General features: G+C 39.7%; 1 protein-coding gene across 2 annotated transcripts in view; it reads left to right on the top strand.

Annotated features, from left to right (window-relative positions):
* Positions 1-24,855, top strand: part of Sap130 (Sin3A-associated protein 130) — a 284,469-nt gene that overhangs the window by 118,962 nt on the left and 140,652 nt on the right. For both annotated transcript variants that reach the window (XM_067151303.2, XM_067151302.2), the window contains exons 6-10: positions 2,213-2,424; positions 2,511-2,602; positions 10,581-11,471; positions 11,558-11,687; positions 24,485-24,682. In XM_067151303.2, the coding sequence (XP_067007404.2) occupies positions 2,213-2,424; positions 2,511-2,602; positions 10,581-11,471; positions 11,558-11,687; positions 24,485-24,682 (1,523 nt within the window). The remainder of the gene's footprint in view (positions 1-2,212; positions 2,425-2,510; positions 2,603-10,580; positions 11,472-11,557; positions 11,688-24,484; positions 24,683-24,855) is intronic.

Genomic DNA, 24,855 nt, shown 5'->3' with positions numbered 1-24,855 from the left:
CGAACATGTCCTCGGACACTCCCGGCACTAAAAGCCATATGCCGTTTCAATGGTATTGCTTTTACATTCCCTCTAACTACTTTTACAATTTTCAGAGATGCCAAACAGAACTTATTATGCATTAATTTAAAAAAATGGGGCTATGAACGTGCGAAATTAAATGTTATGATAATAAAATGCATTGCCGTCACACCTGTATTTATACATAAATGCAACAAGCTTTCCTGTTATTTATATTTATTCTTTCCACCATGGAACTTCGACATTAGCCAGGCACTTACTGGTAAAAGTATACATAACCTAAACAATGCGATCTCTTGTCTCGATTACAGCTGTTTAGGTAAATCTTGATACGATAAATGTAGAGAACAAGAATGAAATATATATTCAGAAATAAAGGTCTGGCTTTCAATAGCCGCATTTATCCAAATAATGCTTCCAGTCACAATGTATTACATTTGGAAGTACGACTCATAACATATGCCAGTTAATAGCTGGTGTGTTGGCACGCTTTTTACAGCACGGCTCTATTCGGAAGGGGTGGCTTCTGCTACACGTACATCAACTGGGAATAACAGAGACCATCTCCAGAAACCATTTGTGAATAGATTCTCACTGTTTGGACTCTATAGTCGGGAACAAAACTATTTTTTAAGTTGCAAAAAGACGGGATCTCTATTACTCGTGATTGCCGTGAAGATGCCATCATTTGGAATGACGACACGCCAGTAGGAAGGAAGTTAGCAGCACAAGACAACGATAATTCAAATGAAAGCAGTGATCAGGTTTGCTGTGTGGTAGGCCTACTGCTTAACTGACAGACACAAATACCTGCCATTACGTTCTTTTATATTAATATTGCATAATACGATACTGTTACCCCTTTGCTCTACGGGGTCGAGTATGAAGTGAGACAAATTTTCGTAGTGAGTTTTTACAACCGCATGCCCTTCCTGACGTCAGTCTCATCAGAGGAGTTAATAACATGAAACAAATGATGTGATATAAGACTAACTAAAACTGACTACATTTACTTTATATGTAGGCCTAAAAGTCATATGTTTATCATTTATTCCTTTTATTTTTAGAAATACTGCCTTCCAACAAAAATAGCCAGGAAAGCTCAGAATACGTTTGTTTGTATAGTGTTGAATGTTAACATGTACAATTTATAGCTCTTTATAGCCTAGAAGTCATGTGTTCACTGCACAAAATTTGAGGTTATCACATATTGGAATCCCCTCCCCACCCCCCTCCCCTACTTGGCTGTAAATGTGGGATGGGGAAAAAAGGGTGGGTCAAATACGCGAGTAAATAAGGTAATTATTTTGTACCAAGCTCAATAGCTGCAGTCGCTAAAGTGTGGCCAGTGTCCAGTATTCAGGAGATAGTAGGTTTGAACCCCACTGTCCGCTGCCCTGAAAATGGTTTTCCGTGGTTTCCCATTTTCACACCAGGCAAATGTTGGGGCTGTACCTAATTAAGGCCACGGCCGCTTCCTTCCCACTCCTAGCCCTTTCCTGTCCCATCGTTGCCATAAGACCTATCTGTGTTGGTGCGACGTAAAGCAACTAGCAAAAACAAATTATTTTGTACAACTACAGTTGGTCACATTTGCTTTCTTTGTTAAAGGGACTATGGTGGAGTTCCGAAATTTAGATGGCCTAACATTCCTTTCGAAGATTATGTGAGTTAGGTCATACATACAGTTTTTCATTAATTATATCACCAGCTTCATGATGACCTGGGATGCCTTTCCCTCCTCCCCTGCCAGGCTGGGTCCGACTACCAGTTGTTTCCAGTTTCCGGTGTTGCCAGCTACTATTATCTTTGACATACACATTTCATGGCATTTTCTTGGCATTTCATTGTATAATGTGAATAATATGATAAAGATACTGGCTGAGAGCTGTGAAATCATACAGTACCATTACATATGGTAATGTATGTGTTCTACAAGAAATGCTTATCTTGTTGCTTTGGTACATAAATAAGTATTGTTCTTTTCTTTCCTTCATGTAATGCAAAATTTCGTTATGAACTATGCAATAACAGTTAAATATACTAATCGGCCCAATCAATTAAGGGAAGGCCGAACATTTGCTATAATGTTTTTCTCTCTTTTAATTATGACATTCTGTAAGCATTCCATATTAATACAGTAGTATATTTTCAATAACTGCATAGCCTCTGACTTGGAATATCTTTGCAGTTTTGTATCAGGTCTTAGAGGTCTTGGTCCTAGCTCGCTTACAGCACCTCGTGTGTCAAGCCCGGCCACTTCAGGTACTACCTGGTTGAGTGGTGCAACACCACAGCCATCCATTCCTGCTGTGGCTGTCCCTAAGGCTGTCTCTCCTCGACCACGGGCTCCTATCACTACTATACCCACTTATACTCAGGGACGCCCAACTTCCATGACAGGTAAGTACTTTAGTTAGTCGAAGCAGAAGATAACGTTTTAGTGCCAAGAGTATTATATAAAATGTTCATATATATTATATTTACAGTTACAGCTAAACCAGTTACACCTCAAGTTAGTCAAGCTCCAAGACCACAGTTGTTGCATACATCCACACAGAAAACTATATCTGCTACACAGGTGAGAACTATGATCTACATAAAGCCATTTTTATTTCTTATTTTTACACATTAATGTGGGAACATTTTCTTGCATTATCAATCTCAAATAAAATAGTTTAGGCATGTTAGATCAAAACTCTATAAATGTAAAACTGTCAAAATTTAGTTATGCATGCTAATGGATTTAGTTTGACATTTCAAACCATATTGTACAATCATACGTTCATACGTTGATATCTGTCATAATTAGAAGCTATGTGAAGAAGGCTTTGCTTTGCATAGCGTTCTCATTTGTTGGCAAGCGGAGTTTTCCGTACTAGCCAGATTCCCAGCCTACTCACCGAATCGGAAGTTCCACCTCTACGAATAAGGCAGCAGTAGATACTCCTCACGTACACTGCCAAAATTCCTGAAATACCACAACAGTGGTTTAGTGTAAGAGAAGTATAATGCCCTTAACTACGCCAATAAAGACATTTCTCTACCTAGGCTATCTACGTATCGATATCCAAGCTTTTAATGCATCTTCAGTACCCAATACCACCAGAGGTACCAAAACTGGCCGAATGCCACACGGCCGGTTCGGATTCGAATTGACAGCTTGTGTCATGAGTTAAATGTGGCTATCAGTGATTGTCTTCAGTAAAGCGTGCTAGCAAGGTACCTCCGTGGCTAGTTCCGTAGCTGGATATAGGGCTGGATCTACTCCGTAGATGCCTCTGTTCATCAAAGGTATTCCCAAGACATCATTTACCAGTATCCGGCTGCGAGTTGTCCCTTTACGGAAGGTTCTAAGATCAGAGAAAACGTAGGATGCTTTTTGATGTCTGATAATATTAGCATGTAGATCTTGCTTCCTAGTGCCTGTAGTATGTTTACTGTGAAACTTTTCGCCATCTTAGAAGCTCTGCAGTTCGCGCTGCGTGACAATAGAGACCACTTTCTCATGTGTATCGACTCAATAAGCCTCTGCAATCTGTTGACACCTGTTTCCCACAACATCCACTGGTACAGCAGATTCATGACCTGGCCAGGTTATTTGATGCTGGTACCAGAATCACTTTCTTGTGACATGTAGGGATTTATATGATAGGAATCTGTCGAAGGATATTCCACCATTCAACAGTTTATATAATTCTGTACCATTTATACCTTTAATAAATTAAGATTAGTTTTGATTCTCTTGGAATCAAAGCTGCAAAAGAAGTGGTAATTTTGATTACCTACACCTGTGAATGTACCAGCTAGAGATATTTGTTCTGTCATGAAATCAAAACTAGTCTTCATTTATTAAAGGTGTAAATGATACAGATTATATCAAGTGTTGAATGGTGGAACATCCCTCAACTGATTCCTATCATATAAGTCAAACATCAACACGGAAATGAATGTCATAAATTGTGCATGTAGCGATTGCGGGGAATGAACTGGCGGATAAGTGCCGTAAGTTTAACGTTTTCTTCACACCCATTTTCAACTTTTTACTTATCAGCCCAAGTTTCTCACACAACCTCGTTTTTTTCCAATACAGATTGTAACTTCATTGACGGTTTCCACTATGGTCACTTTCAGTTTACCAGGCACTTCTTACTTCTCTAACACAGCTTCTCAATTTTGTTGCTGCCCTTCCGACCATTTAAAATAAGGCAAAAATGCCTAGCCAACTTTGGAAATAATCTTCAAGAACGGGACCACTAAATTGAGAATGCTGCTATTCTAAAATTTTAAATTTATTGGCGTTTTTCCATCACTTATCACATACATTTCACCTGGCACGTTGTTTCCTCTCAAACTTGGTTTCTCAAGCTTTTTAATTCCTCTCTGTCATTCGTGGTATGGTGTTTCTACAAAGACAGACTGTCAGCCTGAATTTTCAACACAGTGATTTCGTCCTGTTTTTGAATTGTTATCGAACGTAAAAAATTTTAGTCTCTAAGAGGTACGCAACCTCACTTTTAGTACTTATTGTTTCGTTTCTGTTTATCTATTATTTTATTTTCTTAGGTTTAGCACATTTTTGGATTCAGTTATGTTTTATATTAACCCTTTTGTGTCAGTGAGTTATTTATTGCTGCATCTAGTGATGTAAATGCCGGCCCCATGGTGTAGGAGTAGCGCGCCTGCCTCTTACCTGGAGGCCCCGGGTTCGATTCCCGGCCAGGTCAGGGATTTTTACCTGGACCTGAGGGCAGGTTCGAGGTCCACTCATCCTACGTGATTAGAATTGAGGAGCTATCTGATGGTGAGATAGCGGCCCCGGTCTAGAAAGCCAAGAATAGCGGCCGAGAGGATTAGTCGTGCTGACCACACGACACCTCGTAATCTGTAGGCCTTCGGGCTGAGCAGCGGTCGCTTGGTAGGCCTAGGCCCTTTAAGGGCTGTAGTGCCATGGGCTTTTGTTTGGTTTAGTGATGTAAATATTGTATATTATTATTGTTTTCATTTCCGTCTGTCTCTTTTGTTTTTCATTTGTTCCTTCATTATGTTTTTAGCATATTTTTAGCTTGTATTATGTAGATTACTATACACACACACACACACACACACACCCACACACACACACCCCGCCCATATATCACTGAAGATGGCTCAAACGAGTTGAAACATGTTTAAATTTTATTGCTCCATCTGATGATGGAATTATGTTTTGTATTGAATTAGGAGGGTACATATAATTTTTTCCATTGTAAAGTGAAAACCGTCAATATGGAATGATTCTTGTACCTTGTGACACAACGCTTTTATCAACTCCTCCTCTAAGATGCCGTTGTATCCTCGATCAAGGCCATCACTCGCATAGGCCAATGCCTAGCCAAATTGACTGTGGCTCTATCATTTCATTGGCTCAACACATCACGTATCCGACGCTAACTTCAAATTGCAGGATACTATCGTCATTTTTCCGTATTGAAAGTCACTTAAAGTAGAACAAAAAACTTTGATTTCCACCTATTCAATACTTTAAAAGCAATTATAAAATTAGGATGTCATCCTTATTTTATTGCTAAATTATTAAAAACATAGGGCATGTTTCGTTCAATTATTGAACATCTTCAGCTACACACATTTTTAACAAGGTTAAAATCGGTAACATTATTCTAATAATTTGTAACTTATTGTTTAACTGCTAACAGACTTAATCATAATAACTAATAAAATTATTTTGAATATAAAACATTATCTATTACGTCGTCTTATTAAAATAATATCACTATTTGTATTGTTCGAAAGTTTAAAAACTTTGTTCTAAATTTTAAATACAATGTCACAAGTTAGTCAGATATAAATACATTTATAATCTGTTGAAGTTGTTGAATATCCTAAAATTATTTGTTGGATACACATTAAAATCTTTTTGCTGCCATTGGCGTCAACTTTAGCACACTTTGTACCTTATGAATATAAAATCTTAGTGCACTCTCAAAACAAGTCATGAATTTAAACAATAGGGAACATGCATGATCCGGGGTTTTAATTAAAAATATGCTAATCTGATTCAAAATTGCATGCAGAATTCAAAAATGTGATCAGAATGTACAAATAATAACTCCAAACATGATAAAAATCTACGAAAATGTCACGTCACGCAAGTACGCGATCTCATTGGCCTGACGTCATCGTACAGGTTGACTGAATTAGCAGACGAAATAACACATAGTGTGCTGTGAGAAGCAGGATACACTTCGCGTATTTCTACTTTACGTTAGTGTCTAGTATGGTTAAATTCGAGGTCTATACATTGGATAATAATCTGAGTGGTATATTTTAGACTTAAAATGAATCCTGCGCAGACAGTGAGGCAGAAAACTTATAAATGGTGTAGAGTTCCGATGTGCAATAGCACATCGCATACCATACCAAACAAATTGTTTATAAACGTTCCAAAGACGCTAAAACTAGGGAGAAATGGATTTTGGCGAGCTGGAGAAATGCTGGTGATACATCGGAAAAGTCTACAGTTTATTTCTTTGAAGATTTTAACGTAAGATGAATTTGTTTGAATTTTCAAATCACTTTTCCATGTCAGCTGTTCTAGTGGTAAAACTTTAAATTTTAATGTATGATGCTTTATTTAAATGCTTCAATTACATCTTGGAATATGAAAGTAATAAACAGTGCATTAAATAATGCTGATTATTAAAGTATTCTCCAAACCTAACTTATGCTTTGGGTGATCCATGTCAAGATAATAAATCAAAGGGGTTATGAACCATTTTGACAGCTCTAATTCTACCAATATATCTTGGCATGGGACAGTTATGTATGTCTTTATTGAAGAGCTTAATTGGTAAAGAAATTTAGGCTATATCTAAATACTCTATAATGTAACAAAGAATAGGCGTGTACATCATGAAAGGAAACAACGTGAATTTAACAAATGTATAACTCTACACAAAACCAATGCTTGTCTGTTGGGGTCTTATAAGTTAACAATGCTCAATTATAATAATTATCATAATATTAATGAAATAAATAACATAATTGCACACAGGTGAAAATAGTGATGTAGGTGTTTTATCATGTTTAACTTTTTCCCTCCACAAAGATATTTAATTCTCTTTCATGGGCCCCGGAAGTGGGTAGGCCAGTTGTCCCAACCATAAATATATATATTTTTTTGGGAATAATAGATTATAGCCCTATAGTACTATGATCTTTCTTTCTTTCTTTCTTTCTTTCTTTCTTTCTTAATCAGTTTATCCTTCAGGGTTGGTTTTCTCTCGGACTCAGCGAGGGATTTCACCTCTACCACCATACTCCGGGAGTGGCACACATTAACCACTACACCACAGAAGCGGTCTAGTACTATAATGCTACCTATATGTTTATGTTAGTGCTGAAATCCGATTTATTACTTTACTAATGCTGAAAGCCCGAAAATGTAATGTTATTCTTTAATAGGGGAATCAGTCTAGAAGGAAATGTTGAAAGTGATGTGATATCTATCCAGGTTCGTTGTTATCCTAATACTATGGGTTACAGTACATTGCACGTATATAAAAGACGCCACTTACAAACTTGCTTGTTATCCGCGAATTTCTGCGGCCACAAAAGTCACTATTTTTCAAGAATGATGACATTTACACGTGATAGATTGTCTGATTGTGCTGTTTTGAACCTTTCTTCTGTCATTTTGAAGTTATTCGCGATCATGAATAATAAACAATCGGCTTTTAGCAGCGGCTGATGCACAACGGCTGGTAGAGCTCCATGCGGTACTGGATCGTGACGTCACAGCACGCCGCTTACGTCAGAGGCCGTTTCACTCGCCTTGCGGAAAGGCACTATTAAATATTTTTTTAATGGTAGAAAACAAGGCAACATACCACAGTGTAATACGTTTACGTACTATTTCATTGGTGTACTTTTCAAAAAAAATATTTTTGAAAATGATGCATGTTCCCAATTGTACGTTAAAGATTTAAAGTACAACAAATTTATAAATAATAATCAACAGTGTGCTTCATTTGGTTAATTTACGGATGAAAAGAATGTTAGTCACACCCAAACTCAACATGTCCTATGTTTTTAATAATTTAGCAATAAAATAAGGATGAGATCCTAATTTCATAATTGCTTTTAAAGTATTGAATAGGTGGAAATCAAAGTTTTATTGTTCTACTTTAGCTAATTTCAAACGTATATTTGCAGCTCCTCTAGCCTCTCACCAGGCATCCGAAATGTTGTCCGTTGGTCTGGCCATTGGAGTTCTATTGTTTCCTTGTTCCGCTTTGTGTACGTCGTTTCAAAATTCCTCCTTCTAAATTTAGCTGGCGAGTAAACAAACCCGAGCTCCAAGCTCCCTGCTCAAATTTCGACATCTGCTGCTGAATGTAGATGTTCCCTGCCAGTTATTGGTACTTAATAAAATGAAATCTTCTTTATACATTTGAATAGATGACTGATTAATTAAATGAGCACTTATTGAAGACATTCTTCCAGCAGGATCCATTCTTGGAGTACGTGTAATTGGTCCTAATATTTCTTCCATCAATCCTCGCTTTTCTTTTTTCTCCATGTTCCTGTCGCCTACCCAATAATCTGCAACCTCCTCCAGGAATTTTTTATGTGTCATGTTTCATCCTGGATTCAGCTATTGATATGGCCTGAAAATCCTCCTTTCCTGTCAACTCCTCATACTTTCTCTATATATTTTCAGTGTAGTAGAAAGTTCTGTAAGTTGCTGGATATTAGGGTATATGGTGTCTTGTCGGTTTGTTGCAGGTTAGCTCCCATATTTTGAGTGGTTGAATGATTTTCTCAACTTCTTTCCCCACTTTCTTTGATATGTTGTTCCTGTACTAAGAGAGACTTCCTCAATTTGCTCGGATGGTCTCCATCTTTTCCTTGATTTGTCTCTTCCATGGAGGATCATTATCATAAACCCCACTGGGTTGAGTTTTCTGAGGCCATAGTTTTAGTCCCCCCAGCCAGGTTGAGTGGCTCAGGTGGTTGAGGTGGTGGCCTTCTGACCCCAACATGGCAGGTTTGATCCTGGCTCAGTCCGGTGGTATTTAAAGGTGCTCAAATACATCAGACCGAGCTCGATAGCTGCCGTCGCTTAAGTGCAGCCAGTATCCAGTATTCGGGAGATAGTAGGTTCGAACCCCACTGTCGGCAGCCCTGAAAATGGTTTTCCGTGGTTTCCCATTTTCACACCAGGGAAATGCTGGGGCTGTACCTTAATTAAGGCCACGGCCGCTTCCTTCCCACTCCTAACCCTTTCCTGTCCCATCGTCGCCATAAGACCTATCTATGTCGGTGCGACGTAAAGCAACTAGCAAAAAAAAAATACATCAGTCTCATGTCAGCAAGTTTACTGGCATCTAAAAGAACTCCTATGTGGCAAAATTCTGGCACCTCGGTGTCTCCAAAAACCATCGAAAGTAGTTAGTGCGACGTAAAAAACAATAACATTATTAAGGTTTTAGTCCCAAAAATCTAACTACTGCAACACCAGAGGGGTAGGCGGCACAGTGGAGCTCTTCAGGGGAGTGGCATTCTTGGATGTGCTGAGCTAGTATGTGCTCATTCATATGTTCAACAAGTTCTTTCAGCTGTTTATTTACTCGGAGCTTGGGGAGTAGGTGCCTGCCTCTCGAGTCAGTACCTACGAATTCAATCCATGGACTCTGAAAAATGCACTCTAGTTCTTCGAATTTTTGAGGGGTTTGCAGGCTTCTTTCAGTATCATGAATTACAGGTGGACAACTGGTTTAGTATTTGAGGTTCATCATAGTCTTTTACGCTGCATAATTCTTTGACGCAAGTCATACTCGATGGCAATCAGTACAGTCCTCAGGAGAAGATAGTTGGTTATGATTGCTCTTTACTGGTCGACCTAGTTTTGTTGTCGCAATGTTTCTAAAATGGGAATTCAATCCAGTGAACAACAGATGAAATCTTTTCCTGCAACGTCTATTCTCTCCTTCCATATTCATAGACTCATAGAAATAACAAATAATGCATTACGTCTTCATACATTTCATTAGTTCACTAAGTGCGTTAACTTACTTCACTAAGTGCATTACCTTACTTTACCAGGATGGATGGTCAATTACTCATCTTCATTCGAAACATGTGTAGCTGGTGCACTCTGTGGAGTTGGGAGACTGCTCAGGCTCAAGTTGGGTGTAGATTTTTTGGAATCTTGCCCAGTCAAGGCCCGTTTGTTCTACTCATGCCCCTCATGCCCCCCAATGGCTCATCTGCTGTCTCATCCAGCACCGACTCTGGATGTGCCCTGGTGCTCCCCAAGCAGCAGCCTTTTCTCCGAGGCTCTCATTTTACTTTGCGTCTCATTCTTTGATGGAGTGCCTTTTATACCTACAGTCAGGTTTGATATTTCAGCTGCCCCTAACTTGGGGTACAAATGCTGTTTGCTGCTGACCACTGTGGGTGAGACATTGTAATTTTGATGAACATTTTGTCTGTTTTGGCAGTATGATTATATATGATGTTTTACTAATACTTCTCTTCTTTTTTTTTCTTCCTAGCTTCATATCTCAGAGAATAGTTACTTCAAACAAGGAGTGTCTGTTCAGTCAGCTGTCAGTGGTGGTGTCAGCATTACCCAAGGATTGCCAGCACGCACTCAAGCTCCTCTGACATATAGCAGTTCCCCATCACCCTTAGGTACTGCACATTTTTCTGCCACAGGATGCACTCAGGCCACTTTAATTGCCACTCAGCCTCACCAGATCACGTTGTCTCAAGGTATCTCAGGTCAGGCAAGACTTGGTGCCACTGGACAGGGCACTGTTTTGACGGCAACAAGCACTCAGCGTTCTACCCAGATGACAGCAGTACTATCACCACCTCCTCGGATTCCTCCACCTGCCAGCCCTGTCCGCTTAGCGACATCAGCTGCACCATCCATCCCAGCCCTCTCCCAGAGTGGCAGTATTGGAACAGTGACAGTGCCAACTCGCCCAAGTACTCCCAGTCAGGCTGTGATCACAGGAACTGCTAGACTTAATGTACCTGTGCCTGTCTCTACTACTGCTGCTCCTGTTCAGGCTCGACTAACAGCAGCTGTTACCTCTGTTGCCGTAAGTCAGTTAGGAACGATTGTTTCTGCTGGCCAGACTAGGCTTGTCACATCTGGTGGCCCCACAGCCATACCCAGTGTAAGCCAGCCAGTGCCAACAACTCGTTTGACAGTTTCTACTCCAAGCCAGATTCACCAAAGTACAACAGTCCTACCAGCACAGGCTCGTATCACCGTGCCCAACTCTGCTATTGCTTCAGCTGGAGTTGTTTCTTTGCATCCTGTTGTAGTTTCCAACCCTGCGACCACATTGCCTTTAAAACCAGTTGGTCATCCTCCACAGTTGGTTACAACTACCAGCCGCTCTCTCTCTACTCATCAGGCTGTTGGCCCCAAGGTACGTACTCACTTAATTGTGGGGATAGTTATTTTCTATGCTATATTTTTTCAGGCCATAAGAATGTTAATGGTCTTCTGTTGCAGGTTATTGCACAGCCCGTGCATGGACCCTCAATACAAATAACTCAAGTGCCTGTGAGTTCTGTTGCTGGAAAAGTTCAACCTACTCTCCAACAGGCAGCACTTACTATTACTACAGGTGCTACTCGGCCAGGTTAGTAAATTAAGTGACATCAGCATTGTATGAAGATTGCCCGTGTCTTTTTGTATTTTCATGTTTATCTTTGTCTCCTGTTCACATACTGATCCGTTGTGCTAGTCCTTTTGTGTGTTCTCATTCGTGTTCCTATCTTTGTATATGTGACTTGAATGATTATATATACAGTGGCGGTCGCAATAATAGAGCCACCTCTATTGACAGGATTAAGAACTAGGATATCTATTAGTTCGCAAAATCTCCATGAGTGCCGTGTTGTCAGTCCCTTTTAGACAACATCAAGGAAGACGTCGCTGCTATCTGTAGTCGTGCGAAAGGAAGCGTTTGAGCTAGATGTGCGAAAAGAGGCATAAAGGTAAGAATCTTACGGGTCAAAATAATGGAGCCATTTTACAGAAGGCCCGTTCAAATTGATGTTTTGCAGTTGTTTAGGGGGCTAGCAATATTATTTGTCAACAATATTATTTTGTTTGTAAATTATTATTAAATAAAAAGCGCACAATGTGCAAAAACAGTTTTTGTACAGATGGTCAACTATGCTAATGCCATTCTTATTATTGAGGTTGTCCTCATTTTGCAGTTTTGTGCATGGTATTTTCACAATGATCGTTGCACAGGTTACATATACAGTCTTCGTTCGGCTGGTGGAAGTTTTTGGTTTGGCAGAATCTGTGGTGCAATCCATGAGTGGCGTAACGTGTAATTACGTGCCGTAGCTCATAATTTGCTGCTTCCACTCTTCCGTCATTATGGCGTCCGTGGAATAGAAGCCAGACCAAATGGCATTTCTTTTCTCGTTTAAAGTTTGGCGTGCATTTGCGTAGGGCTTGGTGTTTGGTAGATAAAACTGTGTTTTGATATCGTCAATGAATTAGTCCTCTTTGGTTAGAACATATGTTAACATTGAAGGGGCTGACTTCCCAATGCCTAGAATTCTCTTGAGATATCGGGCCTTGACTTTTTCTATTGTCATCAGGTCGCTGAGTGTGAGTTTTTCCCAGGTGATGCTAATCCCATAGGTTGCTATTGGTGATATGGCTGTCCTGAACAGTAGCATTGCTGTACCCAATGATATTTGTTGAGGTTGTTGAATGTTGTAGATGGCTTTTATTGCTGCGGCTGCTCTTTCCGTGACGTGGATATTGTAGAATGTTAGAGTAGTTTGGGGGGTGACTCCAAGGTACTTGAATTTCGGCACTACTTCTAGAGGTTTGTTGTGCAGGGTTATTGTATTTTTAGGCGCATGTTTTCCTCGTTTCCTAAAGGTCATTTGTTTAGTTTTGTTGTGGTTTATTTGCATACCGTTTCTTTCTGCCCATGATGTGAGCCTTTTGAGGACCTCTTGGAGCTCTTCTATGTTTTCTGAGCCTATTGCCATATCATCTGCGTAAAGTATAAGCAATGCTGAGGTATCTGTGATTATTTCTGTGATGTCTGCTGTCATGATGTTGAATAAAATTGGGCTGATTGGGTCACCTTGTAGGACTCCGTTTGTTCGGGTTACGTTTTTGGATAGGGTTATGTTGTCTGATATTTGGACATAGTTATATTTGAGGATATTCGAGATTATGATATCTATCGGATGTGTAGCCCCTATTAGGTAATTGAGTTTCTGGATGAGTGTTGCTCTGTCAACAAGGTCAAAAGCCTTACGATAGTCTACGAAGACTACAAAATATTTCCTGGATGCCTTAATGTATCTTGGACTTGTTCTATTAGGTATTTTACGGCATGTAGTGTGCATCTTCCCTATTTCTTCTGATAGCCTGATTGTTAAGATTTTCATGAAGATTTTAAATGATGTATTTTCGAGGGCTATACCTCGATATGAATCAGGATTGTCAGTTTCTCCTTTCTTAAACATCATTTTGATTGTTAACAATCTCCATTGCTCTGGAATTTCCCCAGTGTGCATGCATGTGTTGAATAGTTCTACCCAATAGTCTAGCATGACAGGTAGAGAGTCTTTCAGGTGTTCTGGTTATTGTATTATATATTTCCTGCCTCATTATGGGGATGTGATTTCCCGTCATTGTTACTGGAGTTAATTCAAAAGCTGTTGATCGGTGTTGGAGGTTGAGAATGCTTTTGAAATGGTTTTCCCATGACTCCATTGAGATATTATTTGTTGCTGAAGTTTTTGGTTGCCTAAGCACTAGGAATGGGTCAATTTGGGCGTTTGCAGCACGTCTCCTGGCGTCTTCCTCAATGTACTCCGTTCTTGTTTTCTTGATTAGTGATTTATATTTCCTTCTTTGTTCGGCGTATTGGACCAGGTGACTCGGGTTCGATGTGTTCTTCGCTCGATGTAGTGCCAGGAGGGTCTTTTTCCGTTCATTGTAACAGTCTTAATTGAACCATGGTTGTGATCTCCTTACTTTCGTGTGAGTTTGGCATGATTGAAGGGTTCTTGTACACATTTCCACTGCTTCAGTTAGTTCATGTCATTGAACTAATAGCCTTGCTCTATCTGTCTCATCACCGATATGTCTTAGTTTCTCTGGATCTAATTTCCTGGACATTTTCTTCCTTGGTTGTATTGGCAATTGATCTTCTGTTGCGTTTACTTTAAGATTGTCAGCAGCTTGTAGATCATCTTGAACCCTTGTCCCTCTGAAGGTTTGTGTGTTTCTTTTATTTATTACAGTTGTCCATTCTGTTTCTCCTCTATAGTTATGATCGTATCCCTTCTGTCTGTTTTGTTATTGAGTACTTCATTATCCTTGTGAGTAAGCACTGCATTCCTATTCACTGCGTAATTTTTTCTTCAATAATTATATTTATTTTATTTGTTATGAAGTCTATCATATATCTTACGGTTTCTTTTAAATCCGCTAGATCCTTAGTTTCATTGTTCACGGCTTTGTTTTGCTGAATGAGCTAGGTTGTCCGTTCAAGTAAATGCGAGCTTTGCATTCTGCCGTCAGATGGTTGAATTTGGCTGTTGTTGCTGTTTGTAGGTTCTTGGTTGTGGCCAGGAGATGAAGCTATTTGTTCCGAGGTCGAGCTACCTTCTCCTTCTTGGGTGTGACCGCTAGATGGGAGTAGCTGCCAGTTGGAGTTACTTGCAGGTTCTTGGTTGTGGCCATCAGATGGCGCTAGTTGTCTCGGAATCAAACTGTCTTCTCCCTCTGATACGTCTTCTCTTTGGTATCCCATAACCTCGCTTTCATAAACAATCATTTCGATGTTCTTGTCCCTCACTATATTAGTTAATATATGAAAGCAGTTTCTAAGATCGTTTACCGCTTTCAGTATCTCTTCTTTCTTCTCATTATTAAGGTAACCACCTGTTTCTGTAATATTAACTATCATTTTGAGAGCGTTCTCAATCAGTGTTTTCATCTGGTCCGCCATTTTGAATTTTGTATGTAAATTGACGTTTGGTTTTGTTTACATTCTTCTAGATGTGCAGAGCAAAGCATACAAGTGATGAGCGTATAGTAATGTTCCGGATGTTCAAAAGTGGGATGTCCATGAATCAAATAGCCAAAGATTTACACGTTTCGCGAAAACGAGTCCAGAACGCCATTAGACTGGCAAAACAAACAAAGCTGCAGGGGATGAACAGGGGGCGACCTCACGTAACTACTCCTCGCGTAGACAGACTCATCACTAGGGAAGTAATGAAAGACCCATTTTTGTCAACACCACGACTGCAAGCCATTTTGTTTAGCAACAAAAATGATGATCAACCATCAACCTCAACGATTCAAAGACGACTGAGATCCGCAAAATTGAATGGGCGCATTGCGAGACAGAAGCCACATGTTTCAAAAGCTAATGTTCGGAAAAGGTTGGCCTTCACCCGGAGAAATGAACAAAAACCTAATATTTGGTGGAGGAACATCCTTTGGTCCGATGAATCCAAGTATAATAGGTTTGCCTCAGACGGAAAAGTCTATGTGCGCCACCCACCAAACCAGGAATTTATTCCCAAGTACACTTTAAAAACTGTGAAATACGGTGGCGGAGGTGTTACGGTATGGGGATGTTTTTCATGGTACGGCATTGGTCCAATACACCATATCAATGGCATAATGAACACAGAAATGTACAAAGACATCTTGGCAAATGTGATGCTGCCTAATGCTGAAGAGGAAATGCCGCTGAAATGGAAATTTCAGCACGATAACAGTCCAAACCGTACTGCAAGGATCATAAGGCAGTTTTTTCAAGATCATCATATCGAGTATTCGAGTGGCCACCTCAATCTCCTGACGCATCACCTATTGAGAACTTATGGGAGATCGTAGACAAGAGAATTGACCGCTCAAAAGCTACATCTTTAGATAAACTTTGGGAAGAAATCCAGAGAGCCTGGTATGCGATCAGCAGCGACGAATACAGGTGTTTAGTCGACTCTATGGGTAAGAATTGCAGGGCAATCCTCAAAAATAAGGGTTACCCCACGGAGTACTAATGCACTCCTATGTAAATTTCATAAGACTGAGATCAAGTACAAAATATTTGTGACCGGGCGAGTTGGCCGTGCGCGTAGAGGCGCACGGCTGTGAGCTTGCACCCGGGAGATAGTAGGTTCGAATCCCACTATCGGCAGCCCTGAAAATGGTTTTCCGTGGTTTCCCATTTTCACACCAGGCAAATGCTGGGGCTGTACCTTAATTAAGGCCACGGCCGCTTCCTTCCAACTCCTAGGCTTTTCCTATCCCATCATCGCCATAAGACTTATCTGTGTCGGTGCGACGTAAAGCCCATAGCAAAAAAAAATTATATATATTTGTGTCAATTGGCTCTATTTTTTTATCCTGTGGTCTGGTATTCTTTTGAATATTCTTCCGTCATAGTACAAACATGTCTAGTAATAAATTTGCACTTTATTCCAAACCTTTGCCAGGTGGCTCTATTATTGTGACCGCCACTGTATATATATATCATCATCATCATCCACGTCCCACTCCAGTCACCCACATGTGGTTAACAAGCCTCCTCCACTCCTTTCCGTCCTTCCACTTTTCCTGCTCCATTACTTTCGCCACATCCAATCCAGCTTGTCTGATGTCCTTCCAGATCTGATCCATCCATCTCCTTCTCGGTCTTCCACCTGGTCTCTTTCCCTTAATATCTCTTTCCAATTCCCTTCTTGCTACCCGTTCCTTTCCCATTTTTTTTACATGTCTGAACCATCTCGGTCTTGCTTTCTGTATGTTCTGTACTAACAGTCCTATATTTAGCTCTTCTCTGATTTTAATATTTTGAATTTACCTCTTCTTGTCTTTTTAACCGATGTTCTTAAAAATGTCATTTCTACTGCTTGGATCTTACTATCTTGTCTCTTATTAATTACCAGCGATTCTAGTCTGTATATTACAATTGGTATGAAATACTGTTTATTTAATTTTCATTTTGTTCTCTTGGGTACTTTGTCATCCCATAAAAGCTCTCTGACTTGATAAAATGTTGTACCTTTTCTTAGTTTGTTATTAATTTCAGGATTGATTTCATTGCTTCCATTAATAATGCTACCCAGATATGTAAACTGTTCTACATTCTCTAACCGTTCTCAGTCTATGTTCACTTGGCTTCTCTTTTTCTCTTTTCCACAGTTCATGACTACAGTTTTCTTTTTACAAATTACCATTCCAAACTCCTTCAGATTTTCATTCCAAATGTTCAGTCTCCTTTGTATAGTAGAAGTTCGTTATAGCGAGAATTCATAACAGAGAAAAATTTACTCGCTATAATGGATTGTCGTTATATCCGATTTTTGTATAAAAGTCATAAAATCCCCATGCACATTAAAATCGGTATAAAACGTCAATCAGTTTGTTCAAAACTTGCGTTTCCGCAGATGATATCCACACTACGGCTTACTTGTTTGTTATTTTTCGTAATCTGATACTACGTAAAAGGGTGTGTTTAATTTCATTCTGAAAAAAATATAGTACCGTATTTCTCCGAATCCAAGATGAAACCCACTTTTTCCTTCAAAAAATTTAAATCAGGCTCAAAAAGTACTTTTTAAAATCATATGAATGCCTTGTTGTACAGTAGGCCTACATATTTTTAGATGCCGAACATTGACTTTCATCATGCCGGGTTTTTTTTTTGCAGCTGCACAATTATTCTTTATTTCTGCGGGTTTAAGGACCATTAACTTAAAATTGGCATCATAATACCGAAGAGAACCCGTTGAAAATTTGGCGGCAATACCTATTCCATGCGTCTCTACAATATGACAGTCCATCAGGAAATTATTCTTGCTGTCTATAAAACTGTTACTTTTACTCAGCGTCAGATATAACCAGCTACCGCTACATGCACGTCTCGCTTGCTGGGTTCGGCCAAATTCAGCGGCTAGCAATGTATAGGGCTAATCGCGGACATTGAAAGTCAACGAACATGTTTATTGCGCCATGGTATGGCCATTCCGCCCTTAGGTTTTTCGTGCACATATCTCACAATTTCATCTTCAACTTCTTTGACGCATCCTTGTTGTGGACCACTGAATGCATTTTTTGTACAGTATGCATTCTTTTAGCTCTTTGTCTTCACACTAACGCCAAATAGAACCCATTGAAAATTTGCCGGCAATACCTTTTCCACATATCTTTACAATACGACTATCCATCATGAAAATATTCCTGCTGTCTATAAAACTTAATTTTACCAAGCGTCAAGTACAATAGATGCGTTTTAACTCTGCCACTGAGTAGCCAGGGCCTTTCTAAGAATTCAAAGGGTCGCATGTTCTGATGCCATTCTGCAGATTTGAGAAACTCGCAGGCACTATACAACCGGTTGTCGTGGCTAGCGATGTATAGAAAGAGGCGGTCGTTTGTCAACCAGTTCTGTGCGTGTGTGAAAAGAAGCAGCGTGGTTACCACAGTAGTTGCCAGTGGTATCCATTAACTTAATGTTAGGCCGTGAATGCAACAACCCTCAAGTTCTGAGGTGCAAAAAAAGTCTTGGATACGGAGAAATGCGGTATCACTCCAGAGGTTTCTGTGGCAAACACCTCAGCTTTCTTCTTCAAACATCGTCACCTAACCTAACCGTATATGTATCATAAAAACATATTTGAAACGCATGTAGAGAAATAACCCCCTCGCAGCTGCCTCTGTGGATCAGTGGTAGAGTGTCGGCCTCCGGATCCCACGATAGCGGGTTCAAACCCGGAAGAGGTAGTCGGATTTTTGAAGGGCGGAAAAAAGTCCATTCGACACTCCATGTCGTACGATGTCGGCATGTAAAAGATCTTTGGTGACACATTTGGTATTTACCCGACAAAATTCATTAAATCTCAGCCATAGACGCACAAGAGAGTTTCAGTTTACTCGGTCTGCCATCTAGCGGGCCTAGAGTAAAACGGAACGTCGAAATTGACGAGCAGACAGCCAGATGGCGTCAAATTGAAATGTCTGCACATGGTAGCTGAGGCCATATGATTATTATTATTATTATTATTATTATTATTATTATTATTATTATTATTATTATTATTATTATTATTATTATTATTACCTCCTCGCGAAAAATTTACATGCAAATAGCCTTTCCAAAATTTAACTAGACGCGAGAAGATATGAAATATCCTCTGAAATCAGTGATGTACTCTGCCATATCTTGAGGTGTATCACATTCTTACTTAATTTCCGTATATAACATTAAAATTAAGATATCGTTTACTTCAGTCCTTTATTTTTAACGAGTTAACAACTGCTATCGGCCACGTTATTTATGCATTTATTACGAAAACGTGTTATCCTCTTTCATTTCGAATTTTCTTTAGAGAACAGCAGTCGATGGGTATTACAAATTAACTCCAACATCGCCGTTGAATGTCAACGAGAGAGCTTGCAAATGCATGAAGTGAGAAAACTATACCGTACCGAAGATGATCGATTGCATTTTGTTGCAAGCGTTTCAGTTTTCTTATTCAAACAGTGTCACGTATCCTAACTTAACCGTACTATATGTATTATGTAAACACACTTCAAGCGCCAGTAGAGAAATGAAAACCTTCTCCCTATAAATTTTCATAATAGCCGTTCCGTAATTTAACCAGACACGACAAAATATGAACTAACCTCTGAAATCAATTAAGAACTCTGCCATATCTCGAGGTGTATCCCATTCTTACTTAATTGCAGTATTTAGCTTCAAAATTAAGCGGTCGTTTAGTCAGCCTTAATTTTTAACGAGTTAACAACCGTTATCAGACACGTTATTTACGCATTTATTACGAAAACCTGTTCTCTTTCATTTCGAATTTTGTTTACGGAACAGCTGTCGACGGGTGTTACTAATCGACTCCAACATCGCCTTCAAATGTCAACGAGAGAACTCGCTAGTACACATAGCGAGGGAACGATGCTGAAAGTAATCAATCACATGCAATATCATCGCTGGGGTGCATAAATATTGGTAACGTAAAAAAATCGCGGGTGCTTAATCGCTTGTAATAACGGATGCGTCAGTTATAGGGCTCTCGATGTAACCGAAGGACGATGCACAGTTTAATATAGGAATTTTGAAGGGACAGAAGAAAATCATCGCTATAACGGAGTTCTCGTTATATGCCGTACTCGCTATAGCGGACTTCTACTGTACTTCATTTCCTCCCTTTCCCCAAATCACCACATCATCTGCAAATACCAAGGCATTCACTTCATCACTACTGATACTCTGTTTTACACGTTTTATGATTTCATTCATCAATGTAATAATCAATAATAGCGACAGTGCACTTTATTACTCGAGACGTTTTTGTATAAAGTGTTCCAGGGTCACCACTCCTCACTAGTAAACTGCTTTTACTCTCATGATACAACATTTTTATCTTGTTAATTAATGATTTTGGTACATTCCTTTTCAGTAGGCATTCCCTTACATGTTTTCTCTTAACTGTCATAAGCTTTTTCCAAATCCAAAAATACGAAGATGATTTCCTTGTTCCTTTCCAGATTTTTTTCCATTATTATTCGCACTGTAAATATCAAGTCTGTTGTTGATCTATTCGATCTAAAGCCATATTGTTCGCCCACTAACTGTGTTTCTATTACATCCCTCAGTCTTTTGTCTATGACTTTCTCCATTATTTTTAGCCCGTGTTATAATAGGGTTATACCTCTATAATTTTCACATTTCTTCCTGTTTCCTTTCTTGAACACTGGTACAATACTTCCTTGTTGCCAAACTTCAGGTATCCTTTCATCCTTTCATATGGCATTGAGGCCTCGGTATAGCCACTGTAGTCTACTGCTTCCTACTGCCTTAATCATATCAGCATTGAATTCGACTTTTCCACTTGCTTTACCTTTGGTCATTGCTTTCACTGCCCTTTCAAGTTCCGACCATGTTATTGGGTTCTCTTCTTTTTCTCCATCTATTACCATATTTACGTGAATAATCCCCGCACCCTAACTTTAGGTAGGCTTATTTTGAAAAAAATAAATGCCAACTTTGACGCAAGAAAACGCATCCCAATTTCATGCCTCAAATTTTTTAAAAAATGTGTGGGTATTATTCGCGTAAATACGGTATTTCCATTTTCTTATCTCCTTCTTCCTCTGAACTGTCATCCTCATTATATTCTAAATATTTTGCCGTCACCTTCTGAAGACCCTTTTCGTCATGTATTATGGATCCATCTTCCCTCTCTATTGCCTTGATTTTTTTCTTGATTTGTTATTTTCGATTTTATTACTCTGTATAATAGTTTCTGATTTCCTTGACTATCTTGCCCAATTTTATTGGTAAACTCTTCCCAACATTTCTCCTTTGCTTCCTTGATACTCCTCTTTACTTGTAATTTCAATCTTTTGTATTCCACATGTAACCTTTCTATCTTATTCTCATCCCTCTGATATGTTTTTTGCTTTTCTTATCTATTCTTCCTTCACCTTGATCCTTTCTTTTATTTCCTTTTTATTTTGTCTGTCCACCACCGTGTCTGCTTTCCCTTAAACTTTGCTTTTGTTTTCCCGCATACCTCAATTGCTGCTTCCACAAATGTATGTCTTAAATTGTCTCACTCTTCTACCACACTTCGTATTTCTGTGTTAGGCAACTTCCTTTTTATACAATCTTGGAATGCCATTCTCTTATCTTCCTCCTCCTGTTTCCAAATCCTGATCTTTGGTTTCTTCTTCTGTACGATTTTAGGGATTTTTACTTGTTTTAATTCCACAATCATTAATCTATGATCACCTTCCATATACTTTCACTGGGGATTATCTTCATAATCATGACGTATCTTTCCCATTCTCAGTCTGTTGTTATAAAATAGATGAGTGTTCCATACTCTACATCCCAAATATATTGGCTGATCTTATGGCTTCATAAATCATGTGTTCTTTATTATCAAGTTATTTCTAATACAAAAGTCCAACAGTTTCTCTCCATTTCTATCACCATACCCATGTGGGCCCAGAACATTCTCATATCCCATTCTGTCAGTTCTCAAATGAGCATCCAACAGTATGTGTTTCCAGTTCATTGAGGAAACTTTTTTTCTTCCATGCTATATACTGTCTGTGGAGCATACACTTGTACTATCTTCAGTAGTTCCTTGTTTACTTGTATGTGAATTATTATAATTCTTTCATTTACTTACTCAACTTCAGCTATTGGTTCAACATTCTGATTCACTATAAATCCCAAACCATTTCTTTTCTCTTTACTGTTACCCATCCAGTACAAGGTGTACACATTTTTCAGTTTCTCCGTTCCTTTCCCTTTCCATTTTACTTCACTTAATCCCAGGATGCCGAGTTTTCGTCTCCCCATTAGGTCAGTCAATTCATTTTCCTTCTCATTCACTGTTAAAATATTTATTGCTCCAAATCGGGTTTTGTTCTCTGATCTAACACTTGCAAGAACATCAGCATTACCATCATACTGTGCAAATGTAGTCAGAGACTTGTCAATTCCGTTTCCATTTTTAAACTTCCATCCGAGGCTTGAATTATAGTTGAAACAAGTACAAATTTACTCATCTGCTGACGTGCTAAGCCTAACGCATCTGAGGTTTTTCATTTGGGGTTTACTCCCTTACCCTTTGAAGATACCTCTTCTCCACAAGGCAGTGGTTTCCTCTTCTAATTTTCCCCAGAGAGGATGGGTTGCTTCATCCGCCATCTTTGCCATTCCGAAGGTCTCCTTCTCTGCCTGAGATGCTGTTAAGGTCTTCACCCATAACCCTGGGCATGGATTGCACGTTATACCCCGTGAGGCCGGGTCCCTGCCTGAATTTAGCTCTCCTTCACACCGGCCTACTGATGTGGAGGAAACCCACGCCCGCAACGTGGATGCGCCAGGCAAGAATTACTCATATACACTATGTGATCAAAAGTATCCGGACACCCCCAAAAACATGTTTTTCATCTTAGGTGCATTGTGCTGCCACCTACTGCCAGGTACTCCATAGCAGCGACCTCAGTAGTCATTCGACATCCTGAGAGAGCAGAATGGGGCGCTCCACGGAACTCACAGACTTCGAATGTGGTCAGATGATTGGGTGTCACTCGATGTCAGAAGTCTGCACGCGAGATTTCCACACTCCTAAACATCCCTAGGTCCACTGTTTCTGATGTGATAGTGTAGAGGAAACGCGAAGAGACACGTACAGCATGAAAGCGTACAGGCAGACCTCATCTGTTGACTGACAAGAGACCGCCGACAATTGAAGAGGGTCGTCAAGTGTATAGGCAGGCATCTATCCAGACCATCACACAGGAATTCCAAACTGCATCAGGATCCACTCCAAGTACTATGACAGTTCAGCGGGAGGGGAGAAAACTTTGATTTCATGGTCGAGCGGCTGCCTATAAGCCACACATCATGCAGGCTAATGCCAAACGATGCCTTGCTTGGTGTAAGGGTCGTAAACATTGGACGATTTAACAGTGTAAAAATGTTGTGTGGAGTGGTACACAATGTGCCGATCCGATGGCAGGGTGTGGTTATGGCGAATGCCTGGTGAACGTCGTCCGCCAGCGTGTGTAGTGCCAACTGTAAAGTTTGGAGGCGGTGGTGTTATGGTGTGGTCGTGATTGTCATGGAAGTGGCTTGCACCCCTTGTTGTTTTACGTGGCACTATCACAGCACAGGCCTACATTGATGTTTTAAGCACCTTCTTGCTTCCCACTGTTGAAGAGCACTTCGGGGATAGCGATTGTATCTTAAAACACGGTCGAGCACCTGTTCATAATGCATGGCCTGTGGCAAAGTGGTTACAAGACAATAACATCTCTGTAATGGACTGCCCTGCACAGAGTCCTGACCTGAATCCTATAGAACACCTTTGGGGTGTTTTGGAACGCCGACTTCGTGCTAGGCCTCGTCGACTGGCATCGCTATCTCTCCTCAGTGCAGCGCTCCATGAAGAATGGGCTGCCATTCCCCAAGCAACCTTCCAGCATCTGATTGAACGTATGCCTGCGAGAGTGGAATCTGTCATCAAGGCTAAGGGTGGGTCAACACCATATTGAATTCCAGCATTACCGATGGAGGGTGCCACAAACTTGTACATCATGTTTAGCCACGTGTCCGGATACTTTTGATCACATAGTGTATATATATGACTAGTTTATTCCTTTTTATTACATATGTTGCATTAGAAAATATATAGCATTGATGGTTTGGTTTGAGTCTTCATTAGTTGATCTTATATGATGTGTTCGTTTCTAATATATTATTATCTGTTCCAAATTTTGCTAGAAGTTCATCCTCTTCATGTAAGATTTCAGCTTATAATTATTATTATTTCTCACGGAATTTGTTTTTTCTTTCTTGTTTACTGTATTTTTTGTTTCTCCTTTTCATTTCAGTTACATACACTGCTACTACAACATTGGCAGGTACTTCTGTATCCAATATTAGGCCCGTAACTGTGGCAACATCATCCGCTATTCCTGTTGCTAAGGTATTCCCTCAGGCTGCACCTGTCTCAGAAGTTACACTGCAAGCTCAAGCCCCTCCTCAAGCTACCAGTGTTTATATTCAGACTGCTCATAGGCAGTCTCCAGGTAAGCTGCTCCTCCTGTAGCTTGTTTTAGAATAGACTTTTAGTGTGTGGATATTCTTTATAATATTCTCATCAGTATATATTTTTCTAATGTACAAGTTTGCTTGTAAAATGGATTTGTATTGAAGAGACTGTTGGATTTTTTCATACTACAGTAGAATCCTTTTTTACTAA

The sequence above is a fragment of the Anabrus simplex genome, chromosome 7 (assembly GCF_040414725.1).
Source record: "Anabrus simplex isolate iqAnaSimp1 chromosome 7, ASM4041472v1, whole genome shotgun sequence".
In the NCBI taxonomy this organism is placed as follows: domain Eukaryota; kingdom Metazoa; phylum Arthropoda; class Insecta; order Orthoptera; family Tettigoniidae; genus Anabrus; species Anabrus simplex.
Note: the sequence above shows the minus strand (reverse complement) of the source record. Positions and strands in the feature narration are given on the sequence as shown.